Source organism: Drosophila melanogaster, chromosome 3R (genome assembly GCF_000001215.4).
Source record: "Drosophila melanogaster chromosome 3R".
NCBI classification, from domain to species: Eukaryota; Metazoa; Arthropoda; class Insecta; order Diptera; family Drosophilidae; genus Drosophila; species Drosophila melanogaster.
Window position 1 is genome coordinate 10,361,646 of NT_033777.3, and position 22,389 is coordinate 10,384,034.

The window sequence follows — 22,389 nt, forward strand, 5'->3', positions numbered from 1 at the left end:
ATGTTGTATTATTACCATGTACTTTCGAAACAAAACACAGGTATGTAACTAATTTTTAAAGCTATTGAGATTTTTGATGTTCGAGAATAAAAAAGACTGTTTTATTATTTCATTGACCATTTTTATTTCACATACATAAATAGTTTTGACATTTTAAAATTTCAGTTTTCAAATTACTTTTATTTTTCAACAACCAATAGAACTTAGATGCTAGCTAAGCATTTCGCAATTTGAGCAAAACCAGTTCCCACAAAGGAAATGCTGGTAATTATCGTCGGTTTCTTGGGCCGTACAGAGCATATAATTCAGATGTGTGCTTTCTAGGACTAGACTGTTGGATACCGATGCAGTTCGTGTCCTGCGTATCTCATACCCCTTAGTTGACTTAAAAAAACAGTTTCGCTAGCTGCTCGTACTCTTATCCAAAATGGCATAAAATACTCTGATAAGCGCCTCTGTTAAAATACATGTTTCGTAATAAAATGATTCCTTGTAGTTAAAATATACATACACGTACGCTTATGAATCTTTATGTATAATTAATATATAGGTATGGTAAATTGTATTGTTTCAAAATTGAGTGTTCATCTTTGCACATTTAAGGCCTGTTGTTTACTTAGCTTAGGTTTGTGTTTTGCGTTTTGAGTTTTGAGCTGGGTGTTCCTCTAGAACTTGAACTTCAACTTGAGCAAGCTGTTCGATGTGAGCTGTGTTCCTTCGCTATAATCTATATCCTTCCTGACTAATTCCTCTGAGTGCGCGTGTGGGTGCTAAGACTATGTGTGTGGTGTGCGCCGTGCGCTATGATATACAAGATCGTTTGTTGAAACCAGACAAAACTGATGCCACCTCCAAACCCATCGTTATCGTAGACAGTTGATTACAATTATTAATGCACATGTACTTAAACTAAAACGTATCCTACGAATACAGATCAGGCCAGACAAGACCAGACGATGCTGTCGCACTGGCTTTCAACTTGCTTGCTCTCTGGACGGCTCTTCACTTCGATGCGGGGGCAGTCCAACACTCGACAAATCCCAGTTAAAGCTCCCTTGGGCGGTCAACAAGCTAAGACCCATATCATAAAACAATGGCTTAGTTACTAAACCAAAAGTAATATACTCTGAAAACGTACATTCAGTGAACAGTTTGCCTAATCTCCAACAGAAATGGTTAAAAGTGAACAATATCATGACATTTCTATTTTCGCAAGTGCCCGTCCAAAAGATCTTTTCCTGCATATGAGTGAGGATCCTGCCTAAAACTAACGACTAAAATTTTGACTGACTACGCTGGTTGTGAGGGAACTAAGGGCTATAAACTAGCACACAGATACGATACGATTACGGATATACAACACGGTTCCATTATTAAATGCAGAGCTGAATGACTGGTGACGACAGGGGCTGGGGGTGCACACTGATGGGGTCAACGGTTACTGGTTACATAAACACTACGAATATGCCGCTCCATGCCAGCCACTGCATCCACATGGACATCCAAATCTCGGGGCCTCATTCCTGCTTCAGTCGCTTGGCCTCGTTGCCCACGTCGCCTCCACTGCTGGCCGAGCTCGGAGTCGTCTGGTGCTCCGTGTCGCTGGTAATGTAGGCGAACTGGCACTCGAACTCAAAGTCCATGTCCTTTTTCTGCAATTTGCGAATAGTAACCGTGTTTTAGTAAACATATATAGAAAGTAGTGTTATCAGCTTACTAACCATTCTTTCGCAAATGACCGCAATGGCTGTTTTGTCTTGTGCCTCGGCGATTTTGTGCTCCACCAGGTAGAACATGTACTCATCGAACAGCAAGCGAATTAGGTGGAAGCTCCCGAAGCTGGAGGCGGATCTCAGCGTCAGGTCACGAATGATCATAGAGCTGTAGAAGCTCCACTTTAGCAGAAACTGGCGGGCGGCTCTGGCATAAGTCGGCTTCCCGTTGTACTCCTCCATGGCCGATTCCACCACCAGTTGCAGCCAGCTGGCCCACTGTTCCAGGGAGCTCTGCTGCTGCAGAGCGGCCTTGAAATCGCTCTCCAAGCGCTGGACCACGGCGGGCGCACATTGACTCACCCAGGCAGCTTGCTCCTGCGGGATATAATGCTCAATTAGTTGGGTATCTATTACTATAAGGTATATCTTTTGAAAACTGCTGACAGGTTTTCATATCACTCATACGTCCTGTTGCCATACAAAGTTCTACGAGTCAGCTGACTATAAATCTTTTTGATTTTTAAATAGTATACCTAAGAAACGTGTTCTTTCACCTTTGGTTGCTTGTAATATCAAAGGTCTCACCTGAACATTGTGGAAATCGACACGATTGAGATCGCTTAGCATCTGGGAGATCTGTGCACCATTCTGGAGCACTGCTCGAGCCGCCTGCGCCAGGTGATTCAGCGAGGTGTAGCGCCTCAGCGTTTGGCAGAATGCCGAGACGGCACTGGTCTTGATCTGGGCAAGCTGCTCCGGCACGCCCAGCATGCTCTCACATAGCCAGATCTCCAGGTTCTTGGCGAAGTTTCTGATGGCCTGGGTCAGGGCGTTTGGTATGGAGCGGAGCACATCCGGTATGATGACATCGACGGTGTTCTGGTAGAATTGGTAGTCCACCTGGGGGGCAGAGAAACAATGTATTTAAGTTTAATAATAACAGACACGGTGCAATTCATTAAGTGCAAAATTAGTGTTCAAACTAAATTAATAAATTCCACAATAGTTTACGATTCTGATTGAAGCCTATGAAAGATTGTGAATCGCGGAACATGCCCGGCACTCGGGACCCGATTGCCGGCTATCTATTGGCTACCATTGGTGGCCGCTCCACCCACCTCTCGCACGAACTTCTGCACTTCTGCGCAGTGGCACAACAGATACAGTTTCGTCTTGCTCAAGTACTTCTCCTCCTCGCACTCGTCCAGATTATTGTTGTCGCTGGCCCGCCAGAAGTCGCGCAGCAGGAACTCCACGGTGTTGAACTCCAGATTGAGCACGGCGTCCAGGAAGGACTCGCAATGCTCCCGATACAGGCCCCGGAAGGTGTCCACGTCCTCCAGGGTCAGTTCGCTGTTGAAGCTGTGGTTCAGCTCGATGGGCGGAAACGAGGGCAGGGCACTGGTTCCATCGCCGATGTACTGGAGACGAATGGAAGGAATAAATTCAATCAATAAATGGATTTGATTCAAAAATAGTTTTTTCAAATATAGCACAACTAATTTAGATGGTTTTAATCTATTTTAGTTTGAATGACACGATTCAGAGTTATTTCTGAATTTAAATATCTCAAAAAATATGTCAAAAGCACAAGAATAATCCCTACCTGAATGCACGCCTCGTAGGTCTCCGGCTTGAAGGTGTGCTTCTTGGTGCCGTTGCTGTGCCGCTGGCCATGGCCACCGCCCAATCCATTGGATCCGGTCAGCTGTCCGGCGGTGCTGCTGGTGACGCTGACCATCGGTCCGCTGCCTGGTCCGCCGGTTCCGTCCGAGGATGGTCCGTAGCCGGCGGCCAGCATCTGCTTGTCGTCCATCGCCTGGCTGTTCAGCAACGAGCCGGGCTTAATGCGGATACCATAGTAGTGGTACTTGGAGTTGCCGCGCGTGCCCAGGCGACGTGTGCGCAGTCCGGAGAACACGGAACGTATCAGCTTGCCGAAACTGGCCGCATTCACGGGCTCTAGCTTGTGCTCGCTGCAGTGCTGCATGTAATGGTTGTACAGCGTGCTCCTGGGCAGGCTCACACCATCCGCCGTTTCGTAGTTGCGCGACAGCCACTTGATCTGAAAGAGAGTTGGATGTGCATGGTGGTATATTATTAGGGGATGCTGTCCGTGGGGGCGTAGCCATGGATGCACTCACCGTTGCCGAGGCAATCTTGTTGCTGCTGCCGAGCGCACTCTGGTCGGAATCCGGGGAGGCGCCTCCACCGCCCGTTCCCAGGCTGCCGCCGCTAGCCGAATGGGTCGTGGTCGTCGAGGTGGGCGTCTGGGGCGTGCTCTGCGCCTCCTGGATGTACGCGACCTCCTGCACCCAGTGGCGATTAGTTCCGTTCACCCGGTCCGCATCCCGCTCCCAATCCCTGCTACTCACCGTCAGGCTGTGCGGCGAATCGCGTCCATGCGATTGTGACTGCGACTGCGACAGCGAGTGTGCGGAACCATTGAGGAGGATGCCCTCCTCCACGGGCACCAGGTACGGCAGCGTCGTGGAGTGAGCTCCGTTCGAGGAGCCTCCGGCCGACGAGGTGGTTCCGTACTGACCCGTGGTCGAGTAGTACGCCGTCTGGCCGTTGCCCTGGTAGTCCCCCACTGGGCAGAACGGATACGTCCTGAAATTGGCAAGGGCAAAGACAAGGGGTTTAAATAAAGGTCGAACTTATCGATCTCCCCCCGGATCCACTCACATTTGCGTCTGGCTTGAGTTGCTGTGGTACAGCTCAGAGTCCACATATTGCACTTGGTAGTTCTGCTCCTGGCCCGAAACTGAAAGAAACCAGGATAATAAAGTTTTTATTTCCACGAACTTGGTTTTTATAGAGCCTCTTTTTAAAAATATTTTGCAATATACGTTACAGCTCGACTTTGGATCATTAATAACTTATATAGAGCTATGTTTCTTAGGTTCGCCTATGATCGATTGCTTAAACTAACTAGCTTAAAAGAAATGTAAATAAACAATAATATAATGCGGTTTAAACTGATGTTTTTCCGACGGTAACTGTTGGTGCTAAAATCACTTAAATCATCATTAATAATATTAATATTATTAAAGCCACAGGAATTACTTCCATAACGTTTATTTAACATTGAACTAAATACTTTGTGCACAAAGCTTCCTTCTCGAATGCTATTGATTAAGTCAACAGCCTGAAGTCCTTTGTGTATTCAGTCCATTCACTACATTCAATTGGCATCACGGAGGAAAACACTTGACACCCACAAACTGAAGACGAACACATTTAACCCGACGACAGGTGGTCCAGATTCACTATTCAAAGTTCGAACTGAAAGCGATTGGATGAAGAGTAGGATATTTACCACCGCAGTAGGACAAATTATTGTGTCGTCGATGGTGGTGGTGGTACATGGTTGCGTTGGAGGATCCCCCCGAAATGTTTGTTGCGGCGGCACAAGACGAGTTTGCCAACGAGGAAGTGGATGGAGTGGATCCGGTTCCACTTCCCGATCCCGATCCCGATCCCGTTCTCGAACCCAATCCAAGCGCGGAGCAGTTGCTGTAGCTGGTTGCACTGGCGCTGGCAACGAAGGTCTGGTGGTGATGGTGATGATGATGGTGGTGCAACTGTAGTTGAAGCTGGGCGGGTGGTGCTGGAACGGGATTGGCGGCCACGGATTGCTTGCAGCGGCACTTCTCCAGGAGATTCGAGTAGGCCACGGCAGCAGCGGCGCTGGGGCTGATCACTGGCGGCGTTGGTGGCGACTCCAATGGAATGCTACACGGTGGATTTGGGTGGTGGTGGTGGTGGTGCTGGTGGTGCGTCTGCTGGTGTTGTTGGTAATGGCGCGTCTGGCAGTCAAAGCCGTACCGCGAATGCATTCGTTTGGCCGGAAGTGGAGCGTAGGCTGCTGGAATTGTTGGCCCCTAGTCCGGGTGGGTGTCTTATTGTACTTCAGATGATTCCGGTAACGACGATGTACACCACTTCAAACTGGTTAGGCTTTGAAAAGATCTCGCTTTCCTTTGAAAACCCAAACATATTCGCCTTTTAAGCTTTCGACTTATTTCGAATAGTTTTTGAACGTTTAAAGAAGATTTTTTTTTCAATTCGAACTCGAGAAGTTTCAACAATTAGACACAACTACTTTCTAATAATAAAATATAAAATTCAAGTTCATAGGTTCGAAGTCCAGAGATGTAAGTTTCAAGATTTGTAATCCAAAGTTAAGAAATCCATCTCATATTGAAAGTATCCGAGTATTAAAGTTTGTGAGAATCCAACATTATGAAATTCAATCCAAAGTTGGAAATATGATTATAAGAGTTCTAGAACTACTATCCACATAGAAGGTTTTCAACGATTCTGTAACATCGTGTGAAAACGGCGACGAACAGTTGCAAGTTCAAATATGCAAATCGAAGACGCCAAAGCTTAGTTTCGTAAGTGGAGAAGTCACCCGGTTGCTTCTGGCAACTGGCCAGCAACTCAGTTCGGAAAGCGAAAGTGAAATCCTTGACCAGGCAATCGCTCCATTCAAAATTGTCCTGCTCCAGTGGGTGGTATTTTGTATTTGTAACCGACTAACAGGTTTGGGTTGCGATGGCTGTGGCCGGAATCGAATCGAAGGACGGATGCTGGATGCTGGATGGCGTGGAAACGGAGCAACCAGTGCCTGCGAACGGTAGAATTACAACTGAATCCAAAATCAAATGTTATCCTAGCAATATGCCTCCGAAAATAATGATGATGGCGAACTCACGACGACGGCGGCGCAGCAACGAATTAAATTACAACAACGGCGGCTGCTGCCTCGGCGGTTGGGTGGTTGCCGGGTGGGTGGTTGCTATTATGATCCGTATGCCCGTAGCGAGTAATCCAACCCAGACCCTCGAGTAGCTTTTTTTTTTTTGCTACCCCGTCCTTGCCGCCCATTCCCATCCTGCCGTCCCCGTTTCAATCGGTGTGCTGGCTAATTCCGGGCTCAAAGTCGCATTTTCTGGTATCTGCACAAGTGGTGGTCGACATGGGTGGACTCGGGGGACGACAGTGTGGCGTCAAGCTGGGATGCTGGATACGCAAGCGGGATGGCAACAGGACGACGGTGTCAAGGCAACGCCGCCTGGCCAATCCCACTCCTCACCGGTTGCTAGGCAGCCTCGCCGTCTCGCTTCCCCATGTTGCCCTCTCGCTCGCACGCTCGCTCTTCAACCCCCGGGATCAGGATGCTGAAGGATGTATCCTGGCCAACCAAATCGCTTGCTGCCATCCCTTCGTCGCCGGGCTGCCGTTGTGGGTGTCTCCATGGCCGATGATAAGGTGCGAGCAGGTGGCTGGGTGGCTTGTATATGGGTGGTTCTTTTGGAGCCCTTTGGTTTGGATGGAGCACCACGAGAGAAAGCAGCCGGAATGGCATGCGATGCGTGGAATTTTTCCATATTCTCCCGTGGTCAGGCCAGTATTTCCCTTCCTTTTTTTTTTTTTTTTTTTTTTGTTTTGGCAGTTTCCTCTTGGTCACCGCTTTTCATGACATATTTCAGATATTAATTCCTCGTCGAGGAGCACATGTCCTGGTGTATGTGTGTGGATCCTGAAGTTGTTGCGGTCAGACCTGCGGGCTGTAAACCCCCTGACCCCCAAACCCTGAATTTTCCCTTTGACACGCTGCTGCAAACTGTAAATATTAACAGGTGCCCCTTGGGGCATTTGGGGATGAGAAGTGATGAGTGGCGTGAATATGGAAGCATGGATATGGAAGCATGGAGGCGTTGGCAGGCTGCACTGGCAAATGTCCTTTAAAGTTGTCAGGGCATAGGACAATTCCACTTCGACATATACGAAATCTTTTGAGGTTCTTTCAAGTGGACCGCATTCTCGCCCAAAACATTTTGGCTTTTCAATGACTTTGGTTTCAGTGCCAAAGCAGTTTTGCTTTGGTAATTGCCTTTGGAATGGACTCAGATTGAATCTTTAGCAGATTGCAGATGAAGTATGATGAAGGATAACAGCTCAGCTGGATCTTGAGGCAAACGAAGTTAGCTTGGACAGCTTTTTATAGAACATGTTATCTTGAAGACTAAATGAGCGACATAAAGATTTTAAATAAAACATTAAACATGCATGAAATTAGCTATGTGTCTTTGGTATTAGTCAGGATAAGATCAAGTAAATAACGAATAAGGGTGCCATTTTATACCCTCTAAACGGAATAAATAAATTATCATAATACGAGCTAATAAAACAATTTAAAGCCCCTGATGATCTTATCAAAACGAGAAGAAAGGAACAAATATTTCGAGAGACTTCATTGTTGAGCTAAAAGATAGATCAAGCACAAAATGTATAATGAAAAGTTGAACAAGCTCGATTGATCAGAGCGATGAATGTTCTTTCGGATGTTTTGAGAGTTCAAAAGGTTTATTGCAATATCCACTTTGGTGCGCCACTTGTGCAAATTCCCAGCTCCACTCCACATGGGCAACATGGGAGCCGGGTTGTGCACAAATTGCCAGGATAACGATAACAGACAAGTGCAGGATAAGGCGGTGAGAGGGGGAGCGCAGCTGGCTTATCCTGCATCTACTACAACGTCAACAAACAATTAACCTTTTTGTGAGCCGGACACACTGGCAGGGGATGTGAGCTTCACTGGGATTGGCCCCGGCTACCGTTGGGTCAGAGGTCAGAGGTGAGTCCTTTGTAGAGCTTCACTTGCTCTGATTGCCACAGCGAGATAGCATTCTCCGAGAATTATGAACTGCGACTCGCTTTTGACAAATAAATTTGCGCTTATCTCGATGGGCAGCGGGAACAAATAAGTTTTTGTTGGCACAATTAAAAGAAGCCCGGCATATGCCACAGTTCTCTAACTAGCTTGGAACTTGCAAGCCAGAAACTTGGCAACATGGCAACCACCACCCACAATCCAGTTGTCCACCTGGCCATCCTGGCAATCACAGACTAACCACTTCAACTGGTACGGATTCCCGCGTTTTGTATGTTTCTATTTTTATTCGCTGGCATTATTAAAGGTTAAGCTCGTCGTCTTCTGCCTCGTCGATTCGATGAGCACCCAGCAAATCCGTATCAATTGAAAAGTACAATGCAACATATTCGAGAAAGGTACGAGTAAGTTATGACATGGGCATCCTCCCATCCACGAACACCCACCCACCCAACTGATAAACACCCACAACAGGAACGGAGCTTGCAACGCCCTAACGCACGAAATATGAAAGGGATTCCGCATCAATTTTTATTGGCAATCAGTGCACTGAGAGAAAGTTGTTGGTAGAAAACTTAACAAGTACGCCATGAAAATTAAAATTGAAATTATAAAATTAAAATGAGACACAAGCTATGATGATTCATGGGAAGATATGATGTATTTTACAAGCAGATGTGTGAAATATCGTATAGTTTAGAAAGATTTCTTGCAGTGATGCAGTTGAGGGTCCTTTTAAAAAGGACGAAGGTATTAGTTGACAGCGGGCGGTTATTAGCGAGTCGTCGACTCATCCCCACCCACTGTGCACCCCTCCCTTAGCTTCGGATCAGGATGAGGCACCGTGTGAAGCCCTCTCAATTTGTTGTGATTACCCGATGTTGCCATTCGGATACGGATGTTTGCCCTCCTGCGTGTCCTGGTGGTGGTAATTTGTGCTAATAAAATCAAGTACGATGGCAAACAATCAGGCGATCCGACCCTTTTCCCGTTGTCCGATTTTGTTGTAGATATCTATAGTTTCGCGGCGAAGTGTAATCTCGATTAATTCATTGTGCGGCGCTCGAGTGGATGATAATAATTATGTGTGCGCCGGGTGTATACTCGTATCAGAACCCAGTGTGTCGTCCTCATCCTTGTATTCATCATCCATCGTCTCGATGTCCCAGCTGCACTTTGCCTCTTTGTTGCTTTTTGTTTTGCACGTGGCTCGTACGGATCCGTGTCGTGTGTCCGTGGACAGGTAGTATCTCAATCCGCAGCGGGGTGTGTGTGTCTGCCAGCCATTCATGTGCCTAACCAACCAACCCACCAACCCACCAACCCACCCAACTCATCACCTATCCATCCATCCATTCATCCGCGTTTCAGTTTTCAAATTAAGTCGCTTTAATTGTGATATCAGGCAAACGTTTAAAATACTCCGGATTTTAAGCTGGTCCTTGTTTCTGGCTCACTCCCCAACCCTCCTTCTCCTCCTGCCCCTCTTGGGACATGTTGATCCTGTCATTATGTTTGTTTACAAAGCCGCGACTTTTGCCGTCCGTTGTTTCCCGTTTGCTGGTCGCCGCTTTGATTTCCGCCCACTGCAAGTGCCGCCCATGGAATCAGGAGTTTCCCTTTCGGCTCAGGACCTGGCCAAAGTGGGTTTTTCCGCTCTCAACTGGAATAAATCGCCAACGCGAATCGCACGTAACTGCGATTTTTTTGCGGCCTCGCAGTTTTTGCGCTTATTAGCAAAGTGGCATCGTGATTGATATTTATCCATCAGATTTTGTGGCATATTTCATTAGGGGAATTTCGGCGGCACTAATGATTTAGGCGTTTTCGAATGCGATGTTCTCTTAAAATAATAATTGGATTTATGCCTCCTAACTTTTGATTAATTCCTGACTGGGTTTCTTATGATAAGGGGTCTAGTTTTCTTGCCAAATGTTCCTTACTCATTTACAATGTAAATCTTTTTAATAAAATATAATTTAAATGAGTATCATAGTTAAGTAAATCTATATCACTATATTATATATTTTGTTCATTTATCAATCCAAATATCGTTTTACATTCTGGATTTGAATAGATTCTATCCTATATTCCTAGACTCACCCGTCACGGTAATGAAGGGCGTTCCATCGTCGTCCTCGGTGGTCTGCACCACGGTCACCTGGCCATTGGCCACCTGCTGGGCCAGATCCACGCCATCCTTGATCGCGGCCAGATCGGCCATACTGTGAATGGGTATCGAGTGGGTGACGGTGGTCCCATTCGGTTCCGTGGTGGTAATGGTACCCATGGTGTCGCTGCTGCTGTTCACCACATGCCCGTGTAGATGGGCATCGCTGGTCGAGTCCTCGGCATCCATGGGCAGTACAACGCTAATCACCTCCAGCTGATCGGCATCCGTTGCTCCTACTCCCGTCGAATCGTCGTCCTCGTCGACTAGTTTCTTCTGCAAGAGCTGGCAGTTCTGCAAGAGGGGGAAAAGTTTTACCTATTTATCCAGGTAGGATGGTTATTTTATTAAATTATTTTATCTTTTGTTCATGGAGCACCAATTTCTATTTCATAAATTTAATCTAAATTTTAACGACGGAAATCTTTGCTTTATACTTATAGCTAAAAATAACTAAACAAATCCTTAAATATGCATTCTTTATCCCTGATGAGATTCTACCAAGTTACTCGGGAATGCACCCACCTGTGTCATGACATCCTCCAGTGTGGCGGACACAACGACTCCATCCTCCGTGCAGAACTCGAACTGCTCGGCATGCGGCGGTGGCGATGTGGTGCTATTGGTAATGACTCCGTTGGTGGCGCTCTCCACCTCGACAGTCAGCTGCTGCTGCTCCTCCGCTGAGTCCTCAGGTGGCGAGGTGGCATCCACGATGGCAGAGCGCGTCGAGAGGATGAACTGGCGCTGTGGAGCCAGGCGTGTGGTCATTGGGGTTTGATGTTTTGCGCTCGCTACTCCACAAAGTTATTTGCTCCGATGATGGTAGTGGCTGCACCTGGGTTGCTAAATTCGTTGACTAAGTAGGTAAGCTCGTATTCTATTCTAGATCCCTCTAGTACTAGTTATTCACTCGTCTTCGAGGTCTAAGGCAATGGCGGTGTTTAGGTTCAATGTTTCGGCTTCTTTAAGTGGCCCCTGGTGGAGATGCTGTAAGGAAAAAGTGAAATTTTGCAAACTTAACAAGGCATGTCGTCAATCAAAGAGCAGGTATTCAATAAGGAATCAACATCATCATCCACCCGAGCGCTCAATCCCACTCCATTCCCCTATCCCAATGGTCCCCGCCTCCCAAGGATCCTTTGTTGTTGCTGCGGATGGTGGTGTGGGTGGTGGCGGTGCTGTGGTGGTGGCTTGTGCAGCTTCCGCTGGGGCGTTGCTATGAAATTAAACTTTTCGCAGGTATTTCTTGATGCTTTGATTTCCTCATCGCTTTGTTCTCCGCGCAGCAGGAGCAGCAGCAGAAAAATATATCTCTACGTATATAAGTATAAATATGTGCATATATATACGGATGTCTATTGTGTACAACGTCGTATTTTTTCCGGTCGGCCATTTTGATTTCCCTCCAATTGCTGGGGAATCTTTGGGCAAGCTCCTTCGTTTCAAGTACATCATACATTTGGGGGCAATGTTTTGGGGATTTCTCGTTTTTTGTTGTTGTTGTTGGGGAATCACCAGAGGCAAAAGCGTAGTAGGTTTTATTTTGAGGAGGGGCTTCGAAACAGCGTTCATAAAACTTTTAAGGTAAACTCTTAAATTCAAATATTTTCGAAACTTTAAAAATTACTGGTAATATAAAAGCAAACTATATCAAATGGTTTCAATTTCGTGTGAATACAACTTTCTCCTATAAATCCTATATTATGTTACACACATACTACTAACTTAATTATCCTTAGTGATTGCCTCGGGTTAGTGTTGCCCATTGAGTTCACTGTACTTACATAATACCACACCCGGGGTATCCATTTTTGGCCTACGGCTCTGCCTTTGGCCAATTAAGTTGGGCAAATTGTAATTGTCGAGAACAAAATTACATGCGCGTATCAATCAAAGGAAAACACAATTTATTTAGGTAACTCACATATATCGTTAATAAACAACAAGTTACTTTTCAGTAGAATTTATGCTATGGAAAGTTAAAGTTCATTGCAAAGTTGAAGTTGATTTTATTGGCTGACTTGGTGGTAAACTCATTTGGAATTCTTTTTAGTTTTCTTTGTCGTTGTTTAAATGATTTCAGTTAATAAAAATGTTAAATTTTTAAAGTATTAAATTTTATATTAAACAATGATTTCGTTTATATTAAATTCACTTTAATGTTATTCAGTTATTTCAAAAGTCTTTAAGCTATTTGTGGATCGATTTATGAAGTCTGTAATGTTATACTTAGAAATTCTAATTTTTTATAAAAATTTCTAATCTGGCAGATTTGTTTTCGTCCTCTTTTGCAATCCTGCTGATTTGTAGCTTCTGAATTTCACACTTTCTGCGCTTTTGCTGCCACTTTTGCACCTGCCACCACATGCACTTGCTCTCGGGGCAACCGGCCCAAAGTAAATAAGTTGTGGAGAAGGCGTCGCTGGCGACGTCAACGTCCATCCCGAAAAGGGTGAACTGAACTCCTGCTGGGGGCAGGGGATTGGTGGTTCGGTTCGGTTAATGGCAGGGGATCCCCATTTTGGAAGCGCGGACAGGACAAACGACCCGGCATACGTCACGTTCAAAGTTGTTGTTTATAAACAATAAACGAAGTTGGGAGTTCCTTTGGGGGGATGATAGTACGGTTCTCTGGAGTGGGTGGATAGCTAATGCGTTTCCCCCGGACGGAAGTGCACTCGGCTCCTTTGGTTCCTTAGTTCACAAATCAAACGGCGCGCTGGGCTACCGAGCTCATAAATTTGACGCGTGAAAAGTGCAGCTCACTGGCTTTCCAGGGGAAGTTTTCCCAGTCACGACACCCACACTAACACTATCGCCAACAGCAGTCCTGCACAGGTGCACACCTGTACAGTACACACCCACACAACGCGAACGAATCACTAAGGACGCGCAACGCCAAATTATTGATCAAATAAATTTTTCGGGATTTTATTCTCCCTGCAAAGGCGCTGCTCTCGCCGGATTTTCCCTATATGATGGCGGATTTACCGTTTATATATAGCCGTGTATATATGTGTATGTACCGATATCTGTGGAATATATCTGCTGGCTGCTATAGTTATTGCTGCTGCGGTGTGTTAACTTCGAACGTGAATATGCAACTACGGCGGAAAAATGGTTTTGCCCAACATCAGCACACAAACTGAATAAACTGAACAAACTACCAACACTCCGGCAATGACAATGGCCAAAAGGGGTTGATAGTTTGGTAATAGGGAATTCGAATTGGTCAAAATGCACTCGCTGCTCCTACAGCCGGTGTTTTTGTTGTTTCGGCTGTTTCGAGTGCAGTGAATTTTCTGCTGGCAGAGCGAGATGGAAACTCATTTGAATGCCGTTTGAATTCGATGCCTAGTACAACATGTGTTAAGCCAACATATACAGTCAAAACTCGCTATGCCATCTTTTTAAAAATATAATATAAACAATAATAACTGAAATAAACTGAAATATCGATAGGAATCTTTACAAATAATGTAAGCAAGCTTAAAACATACACAATGTAGTTTGTAAAGGTATCAGTTCCACTAATTATTATTTAATTCTATAAACTATACAAATGCGTTGTTTCAAGACTGGTTCACTGTGAAGTTACATGAGAAAGAGATAGACAAATTTACAAAATTAAGGGGCTTGGGGTGGAATAGCTGGAGTGGGTGCAGCACTTTCGTCCACTCCGTGGCATTGACCCCTTTTTTAATGCCCAACAGCACCACCACCTGCCCCTAAGCCACCACCTCCTCCTCCGCCGGCAGCTGCGTTGTTATAGGGACAACACGCCAGGATGGGAATGGGGCATACCGAATGCCAAATATAAAAATATGCAGAAGCTCAGGCAGCGTGACGTTTTCTTTCTGGCCTAATCACATTCACTTAACGGCTGCAGCAGGTACGATAGAAAGGATAATGAAACATGTGTTGGGCACAGGACTCGAATTTGGATGGTGCGGATGTGGAATGCGCATCACAGTTGGTTGATGTGGGAATAGACATTATTGTCATACTATTGATGCCCAACATTTTTGTAGAAATGATTAACTTGCATTACTATTTCTTATCAAAAATAACTTTAAATGTCCAATGCATTTAATTTTGTAGATATACTCTACTCTAAACTCTATACTATCCTTTTGATACTCTGTTTATATACAATTATTAAAAATATTTATATGAAACATTAACAAGCATTTCTATTTATCGTATATGATAGCATATTTACATATATCATTACAAATTTGTAAAAATTAAAAGGTAATGGTCCTCAATGTATCTTAATTTTTTAATGGAATTGTATTACTTTTCGAATCAGCATCACAATCGCTAGTTAGTTCGTGAAACTTTTAGAACCATATGAAACTGATCATTGTCATGATTGTTATGTTTTTTAATATTACGTACTTTTGTCGCCATTTCAATTTCGTTAAGGACCAATGGGCAAATTGACATTGACATTCATTGGAATGGACACATCATCAAATGAAGATGATGAATGCAATGCGGCAGTTCCTTTGTTAGGCGTGTGTCATGCGTCTTGCCCGGCCCCCTTCCACCGCGGCCGTGTCCTTTTCCCCCGACCACCCCGTGCCCTTTCCCATTCGATCTGTTTTCGGGGCAGAAGGCGGAGGCAGTGAAGCAGGACGAGTGGCGAGGCAGCAAAGCGGAAGTGCACAGGAGGTTGGCGTTGGTCCTGTACACTTCTCCAAATTTCGGAAGGAACATAGAAAGCTTACGAAACCTAATTTCAAATGAATTGATGTGCATTCCTTGGTTTTGAAAGGAAAAGTGAAATGTTTTGAGAACTAGTAAGAAAACCATTTAGTTGCTGCCATGGCATTTATGTAGTTAACTAGCTTATATTTTGTAAAAGCTGTTTGTTACATGTTCTCTATAGAAAGGGGATAGAATTCTGCTAACCTTTCCCAAATTGGACCGAATATTTTGATAGCCTTCGAATCAGCAGTGTATTTTTTCGAGTGTGCCGGGAGTTGTGGATTCCTGGTCTTACACCTGGCGCAAGGACTCGTTGTAATGTGCAACCGGCCATGGCACACTCCATATGGATATGGAACGTGGATGGAGGGGACCTTCGGGGGTGGGGAGGGATACGAAATCGTGGAAGGGAGTAAGGGTGGGATGGCTGTTCCCAGTTTTCCTTGGGATACAAATTGCGATGCGTCGACCGCCACGAGGACTCGACTTAATTGTCTTTAAATGGCTGAGCGCTTCAGATGGGAAAACGCGCAAATGAAAATGCGGAAAAACCGCTGACTACCTGGCTGGTTGGGTAATTTTCTCATTTTCTCGTTCAATGAAAATTCGCTGGCTACAAAATGAGAAAACTTCACCGGCTTTTGATCTTTTCGTTTGGAAGTAAAAGTTTTTCTTTCATTTTTTTCCTAATAATGAAGAATTTTGGAAAGGGTGGTGTGAATATATGTATAGCTATATATACTAAAATCTAGAACATACCTTAGTGACTAGGGAGCTCGGCTCCTGGAACTCATTTGCAATATTTTGGGTTTTTGAAAACCTTTCCGAAGTTTGTTATCCAATATTCGTTGGGGATTTCGTGGGGATTCCTTTTTCTAATTGGTATTCCTGCTAATCCTTTGGTTTTCCAACTGGATTACGACGTAGTAACGGGACCGGAAGGAAATGGCTAGTGTTTTGGATTTTTTTGTTGCTAGGCAACAGAACAAAACAACAAACACACGTAAAAATCACGACTGTTGACATCTTCTGGGTTTCGCCTGGTCAGCTCTTTACATCTCATAATCCTCTGCAAAATTTGTCACTTCTTTTTACTAATTTTCATTGTTTCAGGGGAATTGAGCACGTCCTAATTGGAAAAAACAAAAAAATAATAATATGTTGCTGACAAAAAACAGCTGACAGCAGTGTTGGTTAATCCTCAAGACAAGTGGCAACGCTCACAGCTGTTCGAATAGTGGTGGTAAGCATGCCACTCACACGGCAACGTTGAAAATTCGAAAAAGGGCGCCCTTTTTGAATCGAAATAAATTGCCCACATACTTATTGTTTATGACTGGTTGAATAAAAACAACTTTCACGAAATGATTCTGTCGCCGGGTATTTTTTGCGACCTCCAGCAAACGTGATCAATTTGCCGCACATTGTTTGTTAATTAATTTGTTGGGATATGCCATTTTAACACTTGTGGTAATTAGAAAAGCCAGTAAAACGAGCGGAGGAATGAAGCAATAATGTGGGGGGACCTCTTACGACCGCTTGCTTACTACTTTTTCTAGTTTTATTTTTTGCCTCCGCTTGTTGTATTTCTGCTTTGCCTTGCTTAATTAGGCAGGTTAGGCACTCAGACTCAGGTGAGTGTAGTGAAGTGAACACGTGTTGCACATTAACGATCAGCTAGCCATAACCTGGAATTTATTGCACTGCCTTCGTAAACCTATAGATCTGCTGCAGCGAATCGTATTTAATATATATTTTTCCTATTTAGATGCAATCATGCTGATATTCTGCCTCGTGGATTGGCTGGGAAAAGGGGATGACACTAAATGTGGGCTAGTGGGTTTCCATTACGAGTTTAAGTAGTTTTATTTTGTGTCAAGTCCAGGGCGTCACAATCCTCAATGACTGCCAACAGCAGAATTCTGACTCCAGACAGTGAAAAATGTTATGGAACATTAAATTTATTTGTAAATAATAAATAATTTTCAAATGGATTTTTGTTAGACAGTTTTACTTTGTTTTCTGTCAAAACAAAATTCCTTTGAAAAGATAGTAACAATCTACGTAATTACTAAAAATTCGTGACAGGTCTGAAAATGCCCATGTCTATCACAGAAAACGTGCACCCAAAATTCTTCCTTATAGCAAGGTATTTATTTTAATGTCTTGCAAGATTTGTAAAAGTAAACAAAGCTAATCAATTATGAATGATAGCAAATTAGGGGAAACGAGGATTTAAAACATGTCTAATTGTTTCCTTGTCAGGATTAGTGTGTTTTGCTCAATTTTTAGGGAAAATATTTAAAATATTATTAATTTTCAAAGGATATAGTTTTTTCGTTTTTTACAGTGCGAAAGTGTTTTTCACGCGTAACCACAAGAGCTGTAAAGTAGCATCTATATATGTGTGTGTGTGGTAAGATGGGGGGCATTAGGCGGGCTAGGAACCGACCACAAATGGAGACAAAGGCAGGCGGCAAGCACGTTTGTTGCTCCTCTTACGTGGTTGACAATCGTTCACGTTTGCCCGGGGCCTGTGAGCCGAGAACTGCGTCAAAGTCAGCTTTCAATGGCAGTTTAGTCCGCCCACGTGTATACGTAACCAACTTGCAGATATGCCCAATACATGTTCGCACACAACAACGCACACATATCTTGGGGCAGCTGTTGCAACATGTTTCGTGTCTTTCGTCTTTCGTGTCACTGTGTGACAAAAGCGTTTGTTCTCGCCGGCTTATCAGGGGCAGAGCGGCCTCCATGGCGTATGCGTAACGTGCTAAGCCCCGGGCGTTGCAACATCAAAAACAGAGGCAAACAGAAATGGCAGCCCTATCACAAACAGACACAGACTGCCCGGCGAGACATTGGCTTCTACCGAATTGACATTTTGCGGCAATCCATAGTCCCCATGGCCCCCGTAACCCCTTGAAGACAGCGATTGACTCGCATAAAGCACGCCTCACATGTAAATTCGATTAATGCAAATGCCACTACAGCCAGCAATTGTGTACATATATAGTACGTATGTATATACCCCCTATTGTCTGTCAGTGTGCGCATATAATTAAATCCACTTCCTCCACGAGCCCAAGTCCGACTTGGAAACCCAGCAAAGTCAGCCAAACACACAGTTGAACTTCATTGGTGGTCAGTTCCTGTATATGGACTACTTAAAAAACAACCCTTGGGTTATCTGAAAATGTATTTTTCCCTTTCGAATTGATACTCTCCGAAATTCAAGATATAGATACTATTTCGAAGCATTAACTGATTGATTGATCCTTACAGCTATAAAACATCACATGTTTTGTTCTTTCTGACTTTGGTATGTTGCGAGTAATTAGTGGTTGTGTTTGAAAATCCGTCCCACAGAATCTTGACTGTAGTTCCAAAGTGCGGAGAGTTAGAGGCGGCGTCACCTTGTCGTCGTTTTCGCTGGCATCTCGGGCCCAATAGAAAATTCAAAACCCGCCTTTGGTTGATTTATCAACGGCAAACTCGGCAAAACAGCGGCGAAAACATTCCCATGCAAAACGTGTAACAATTTGTTGGCTTTACATAAGAGGGCGACGGGCAGAAATAGAACTCGTAATCGTAAGCGTAAACAAACTCGAAATCAATTAAAAGCAAATTAAATTCATCGGCAACTGCATGGCTAATGGGAAAAACTTCCATATGTGATGTAAAATAATCCGCGGATGTAATTTAGATACCTGTAATTCTGGATATGGCCTGTTATTTTTGGATGTCGTGTTAAAGTACTAATTGAAATAGAAAGGCTTAACAAGCAAGACTTCAGTGGAACACGTTTAGTCTGACGGATTTAATTTTCCTTATCTATCCAGTTGTTTGTTTATACGAATTTCGCAGTCATGCCCCTGACTTTCCTTCTAATCCCATTCACTCAAAATTCGCTGAACATGATAATGTTAACTGACGTACACGCAGAGATATTATCCAATAATTGAATTTCTTTAGCCAATATTTTATGATATTTGATGTCAAAATAAAGCATAATACAGATTTCATTATTGTACTTTATTGATTTCCACAACCAATTAATGCAGGCACTGTACATGCATTCATTCCATGACTCGGCCGATACTCACCTATAAACAAAAACATATAGTATCTATATATAAGGGAATTTTTTTTAGTTGTCCAGCTGCGGGCGCACGTGTCGTTGCCCCTGTCCCTGTACTCTTCGACTTTTTATAAACAATTCTCGAGATTTCTAATCTACATAAGAACAAGAACAACAACAACGCCAGCACTGGAAATAACGAGATTGAAGTATCAGCACCGCCAGCGCAATCGCAATTTGTGTTCAAATATATTATAGCTCTCGTTTCAGTTCGGTTTTATTTCAGATTATTTTAGCTTTTATTTCTATTTTTATTGGGTTAGATCGCTCTTATCAGGGGTTTCTTTATTTTGGTTCGTTGTCGTTATATTGCTCTTGATTTCACCTCGACTCTGAAATTGAAATTTTGCAAGCTGATAAGCGCCCATATAAGTTATGTATTTCAAGATCTTTTATGTAGTAGACCCATATTATCTGTTACTTCTACGATATACAGCAATTCATATAACACCATGCTCCAACTATTCCACCCCCTTTTCGGTTAGGCCTTAGTTGGTCTGCTGATCGCCCCAATGCCGCTCGCACCTGTCCTAATTGAAGGTGCAAATTGCATGAGTTGGTGTGCGTTTCCTTACGAATATTTGAGGTTGTCATAATCGTTTGGGTGCGTGGCTTGGGCAACCGTGGAATAAATAGCTTAATAAGTTGTTCCCATTTATTTTCTATCATATATATCATATCATAAAGTTATCTAAAATTAATATTGGTGAGATGCTTTATACATATATAGTTTATACATTTGCAAATATTTAATTGGCCAAACTGAATTGAAAAATATTTCTTAATTAAAAATAAAGAATTTATTTACCGAAGATATAACAAAATTCCTAACCCACAATTGGAATGTGAGCAGTTCCGTGCTGTAAGCAATAGTCTTTCTATTTCCATTGTTTATTTATTTAATTTCTATTTAACATTCCATTTCATTTCACAGCCGATTCCCCAATGCAGTGCTTACAAAAGTATCTTAAAAATAGTTTTACCAGGTCCGCCAGTCGCAATTGTTGTCGTTTGGGGTTTTCCTCCGGCTTTCGTGATTAAACTTTAGCCATGCAATCGGGGTAAACAGCAAATACAGACGAAGATAGATAAGCTGCTGGAAAACTCGAGAAAACACGTAAGCACTCCGCAAGTGCACGGGGCTCGTCACACAGTTTCAACTCCATTTTAGCCACATTTGCTGCATTATGAAAACGAATAAATTTCTCCGGCAGTTGCACCGCACTCCAGCTTTGATTGCATTTCAATTCGTGGAAATTCACCGAACTACGTAACAATTTCGATGAACAACACGTGACCAAAAAAACGTCGGAGCATGTGAGCAAGTAAATGTATTACAAGTGCGATAAGATTGCACGGAGTGCGGGGAGGGGGTGACGCGTTATTACGAGAATGTGGCACATGAGTAACCCGAGCCCGTTTTTGTGCCTTTGCACGTGCCCTGCAAGCAACCAACCGGTCGTATGTGTAACATCCGAACGGGGCGTATACATAACGCCGTACAAGGCGACACCAGATGCACGTGCCGCACTGAAATTAAAGCGAGAGATCGCCGAAATGCCGAAACCAAAACAAAAACAAGCTCCGCTCTTATGCAAGAGCCCAGTGCCCAATTGGACACGTCTGAGTTATTCGTCATCCGTCATCGCAGATCACATTTACCAGATTTATGGCTTACGGAGTGTGGAGTACGGCTTACGGACCCTGTCGTTGTGTTGGTGTGACCTTTGGGGCGGTTAAAAATAGACGAGAGACATTTAAATACAATCAACACGTTGGAAAGCCCAGCACAAAGAAGCACAGTAAACACTGATTAACGCGAATTAACTTAAGTGTGATTAAAACTTGCAAAATATGGATTTATCTAACTATTACTATCAATTTAAAAGGTTTTCAAATATTTTGAAATTTGGTTAAAGTTAAAATATTGGACAAGGTTTGTTATAAAAACTAGTTACGCTTTTAAATTCCTTTGTTTGAAAAAAGAAATCGTTGGTATTTTCGCGATAAAATTAAACACTTCTTCCAGCAAAACTATATAGCATATTAGTTCGAGTTATGGAGCTCGAACTGTTTAAATCCGAATCAACCGCAAAACAAAAACAACAGCGTTTTGTAAATACGAAAACATTTCAACAACACGTGACCAACAACAAACCTGAGTGCTGCAATGGTGTGCGTGTGAGTGTGTGTAGATGTGCGCTTGTGTGTGTGCCAAATCGCTGACATGCTCGGCTCGCGTGAGAAATTACGTCATGCGCCACGAATTTTGAGTTGTTATTTATTATTATTTTTTTGTACTTTTTAGTGAGTTTGCCACTTTCAACGTGTCTCGATTAAAAACGAAAAGCAAATGGATCAAGAGTGTGAGAGAGAGAGGGGGCCAATGTAGCGTTTGATTATTATTTCGTTTTTTAAAGTGAAGCCCTCACAGAAACAACAACAAAAGTCGCGACTTGTTGCGCTCTGTAATAAAAACAAAATGTCGGCCGAGTAGAGAGTATATGTGAGTGTTGTTTGCTTTGGGATTGTTGTTGCCAAGCGCCGGTTATCAGTTTGCGCTCTCTTGCGCTCTCTCTCTCGCTCACGCAGCCGCCGCCCAGTTGACTTCTGTTTCGCTTTGGAATTTGTCACGTTTCACGTGTTTTATTGTATGCCGCTGACTTTTGTTGTTGCTGCTCGCCTTGAGCTTCTGCGTCGTTGTTTTCTTTAGTTATTCGTAGTATATATGCACATAAATTTTCTTTTTGTTTTTTTTTTCGGTTTCATGTTATATTGTTTGTAGCCCGAGACTGTAACGGTAACTCTCCAGAGTTCGTACTTGAGAATCATTGGTGCACTTAAAGTTAACCATAACCATATTGGTATCGGCTTGGCAAACTAAATGCTTATAAATATATGTACATATGTATGTATATAATTCACACGCAACTCATTTATGAATATCTGCAACAACAAC

At 43.6% G+C, this 22,389-nt stretch overlaps 1 protein-coding gene across 6 annotated transcripts; it reads right to left on the bottom strand.

The window, feature by feature from the left end:
* Nucleotides 1-114: 114 nt before the first annotated feature.
* On the bottom strand, nt 115-16,423 carry Rfx. Of its 6 annotated transcripts, none has more exons than NM_141742.3 (11): nt 16,046-16,423; nt 11,096-11,560; nt 10,504-10,888; nt 4,404-4,482; nt 4,091-4,328; nt 3,860-4,024; nt 3,322-3,780; nt 2,834-3,136; nt 2,301-2,615; nt 1,722-2,090; nt 115-1,652 (listed from the first exon to the last, which is right to left on the bottom strand). In NM_141742.3, exons 2-11 carry the CDS (start codon nt 11,339-11,341, stop codon nt 1,518-1,520), a joined length of 2,694 nt encoding a protein of 897 aa, NP_649999.2. In that variant the 5' UTR covers nt 11,342-11,560; nt 16,046-16,423; the 3' UTR covers nt 115-1,517. The 6 variants fall into 6 exon arrangements, with proteins under 6 accessions (NP_649999.2, NP_001247021.1, NP_001247023.2 ...); NM_001104268.2 differs by having other exon boundaries at nt 517-1,652; nt 10,504-10,864; NM_001260092.2 differs by having other exon boundaries at nt 3,860-4,328; nt 10,504-10,864.
* Between the last annotated feature and the right edge of the window lie 5,966 nt (nt 16,424-22,389).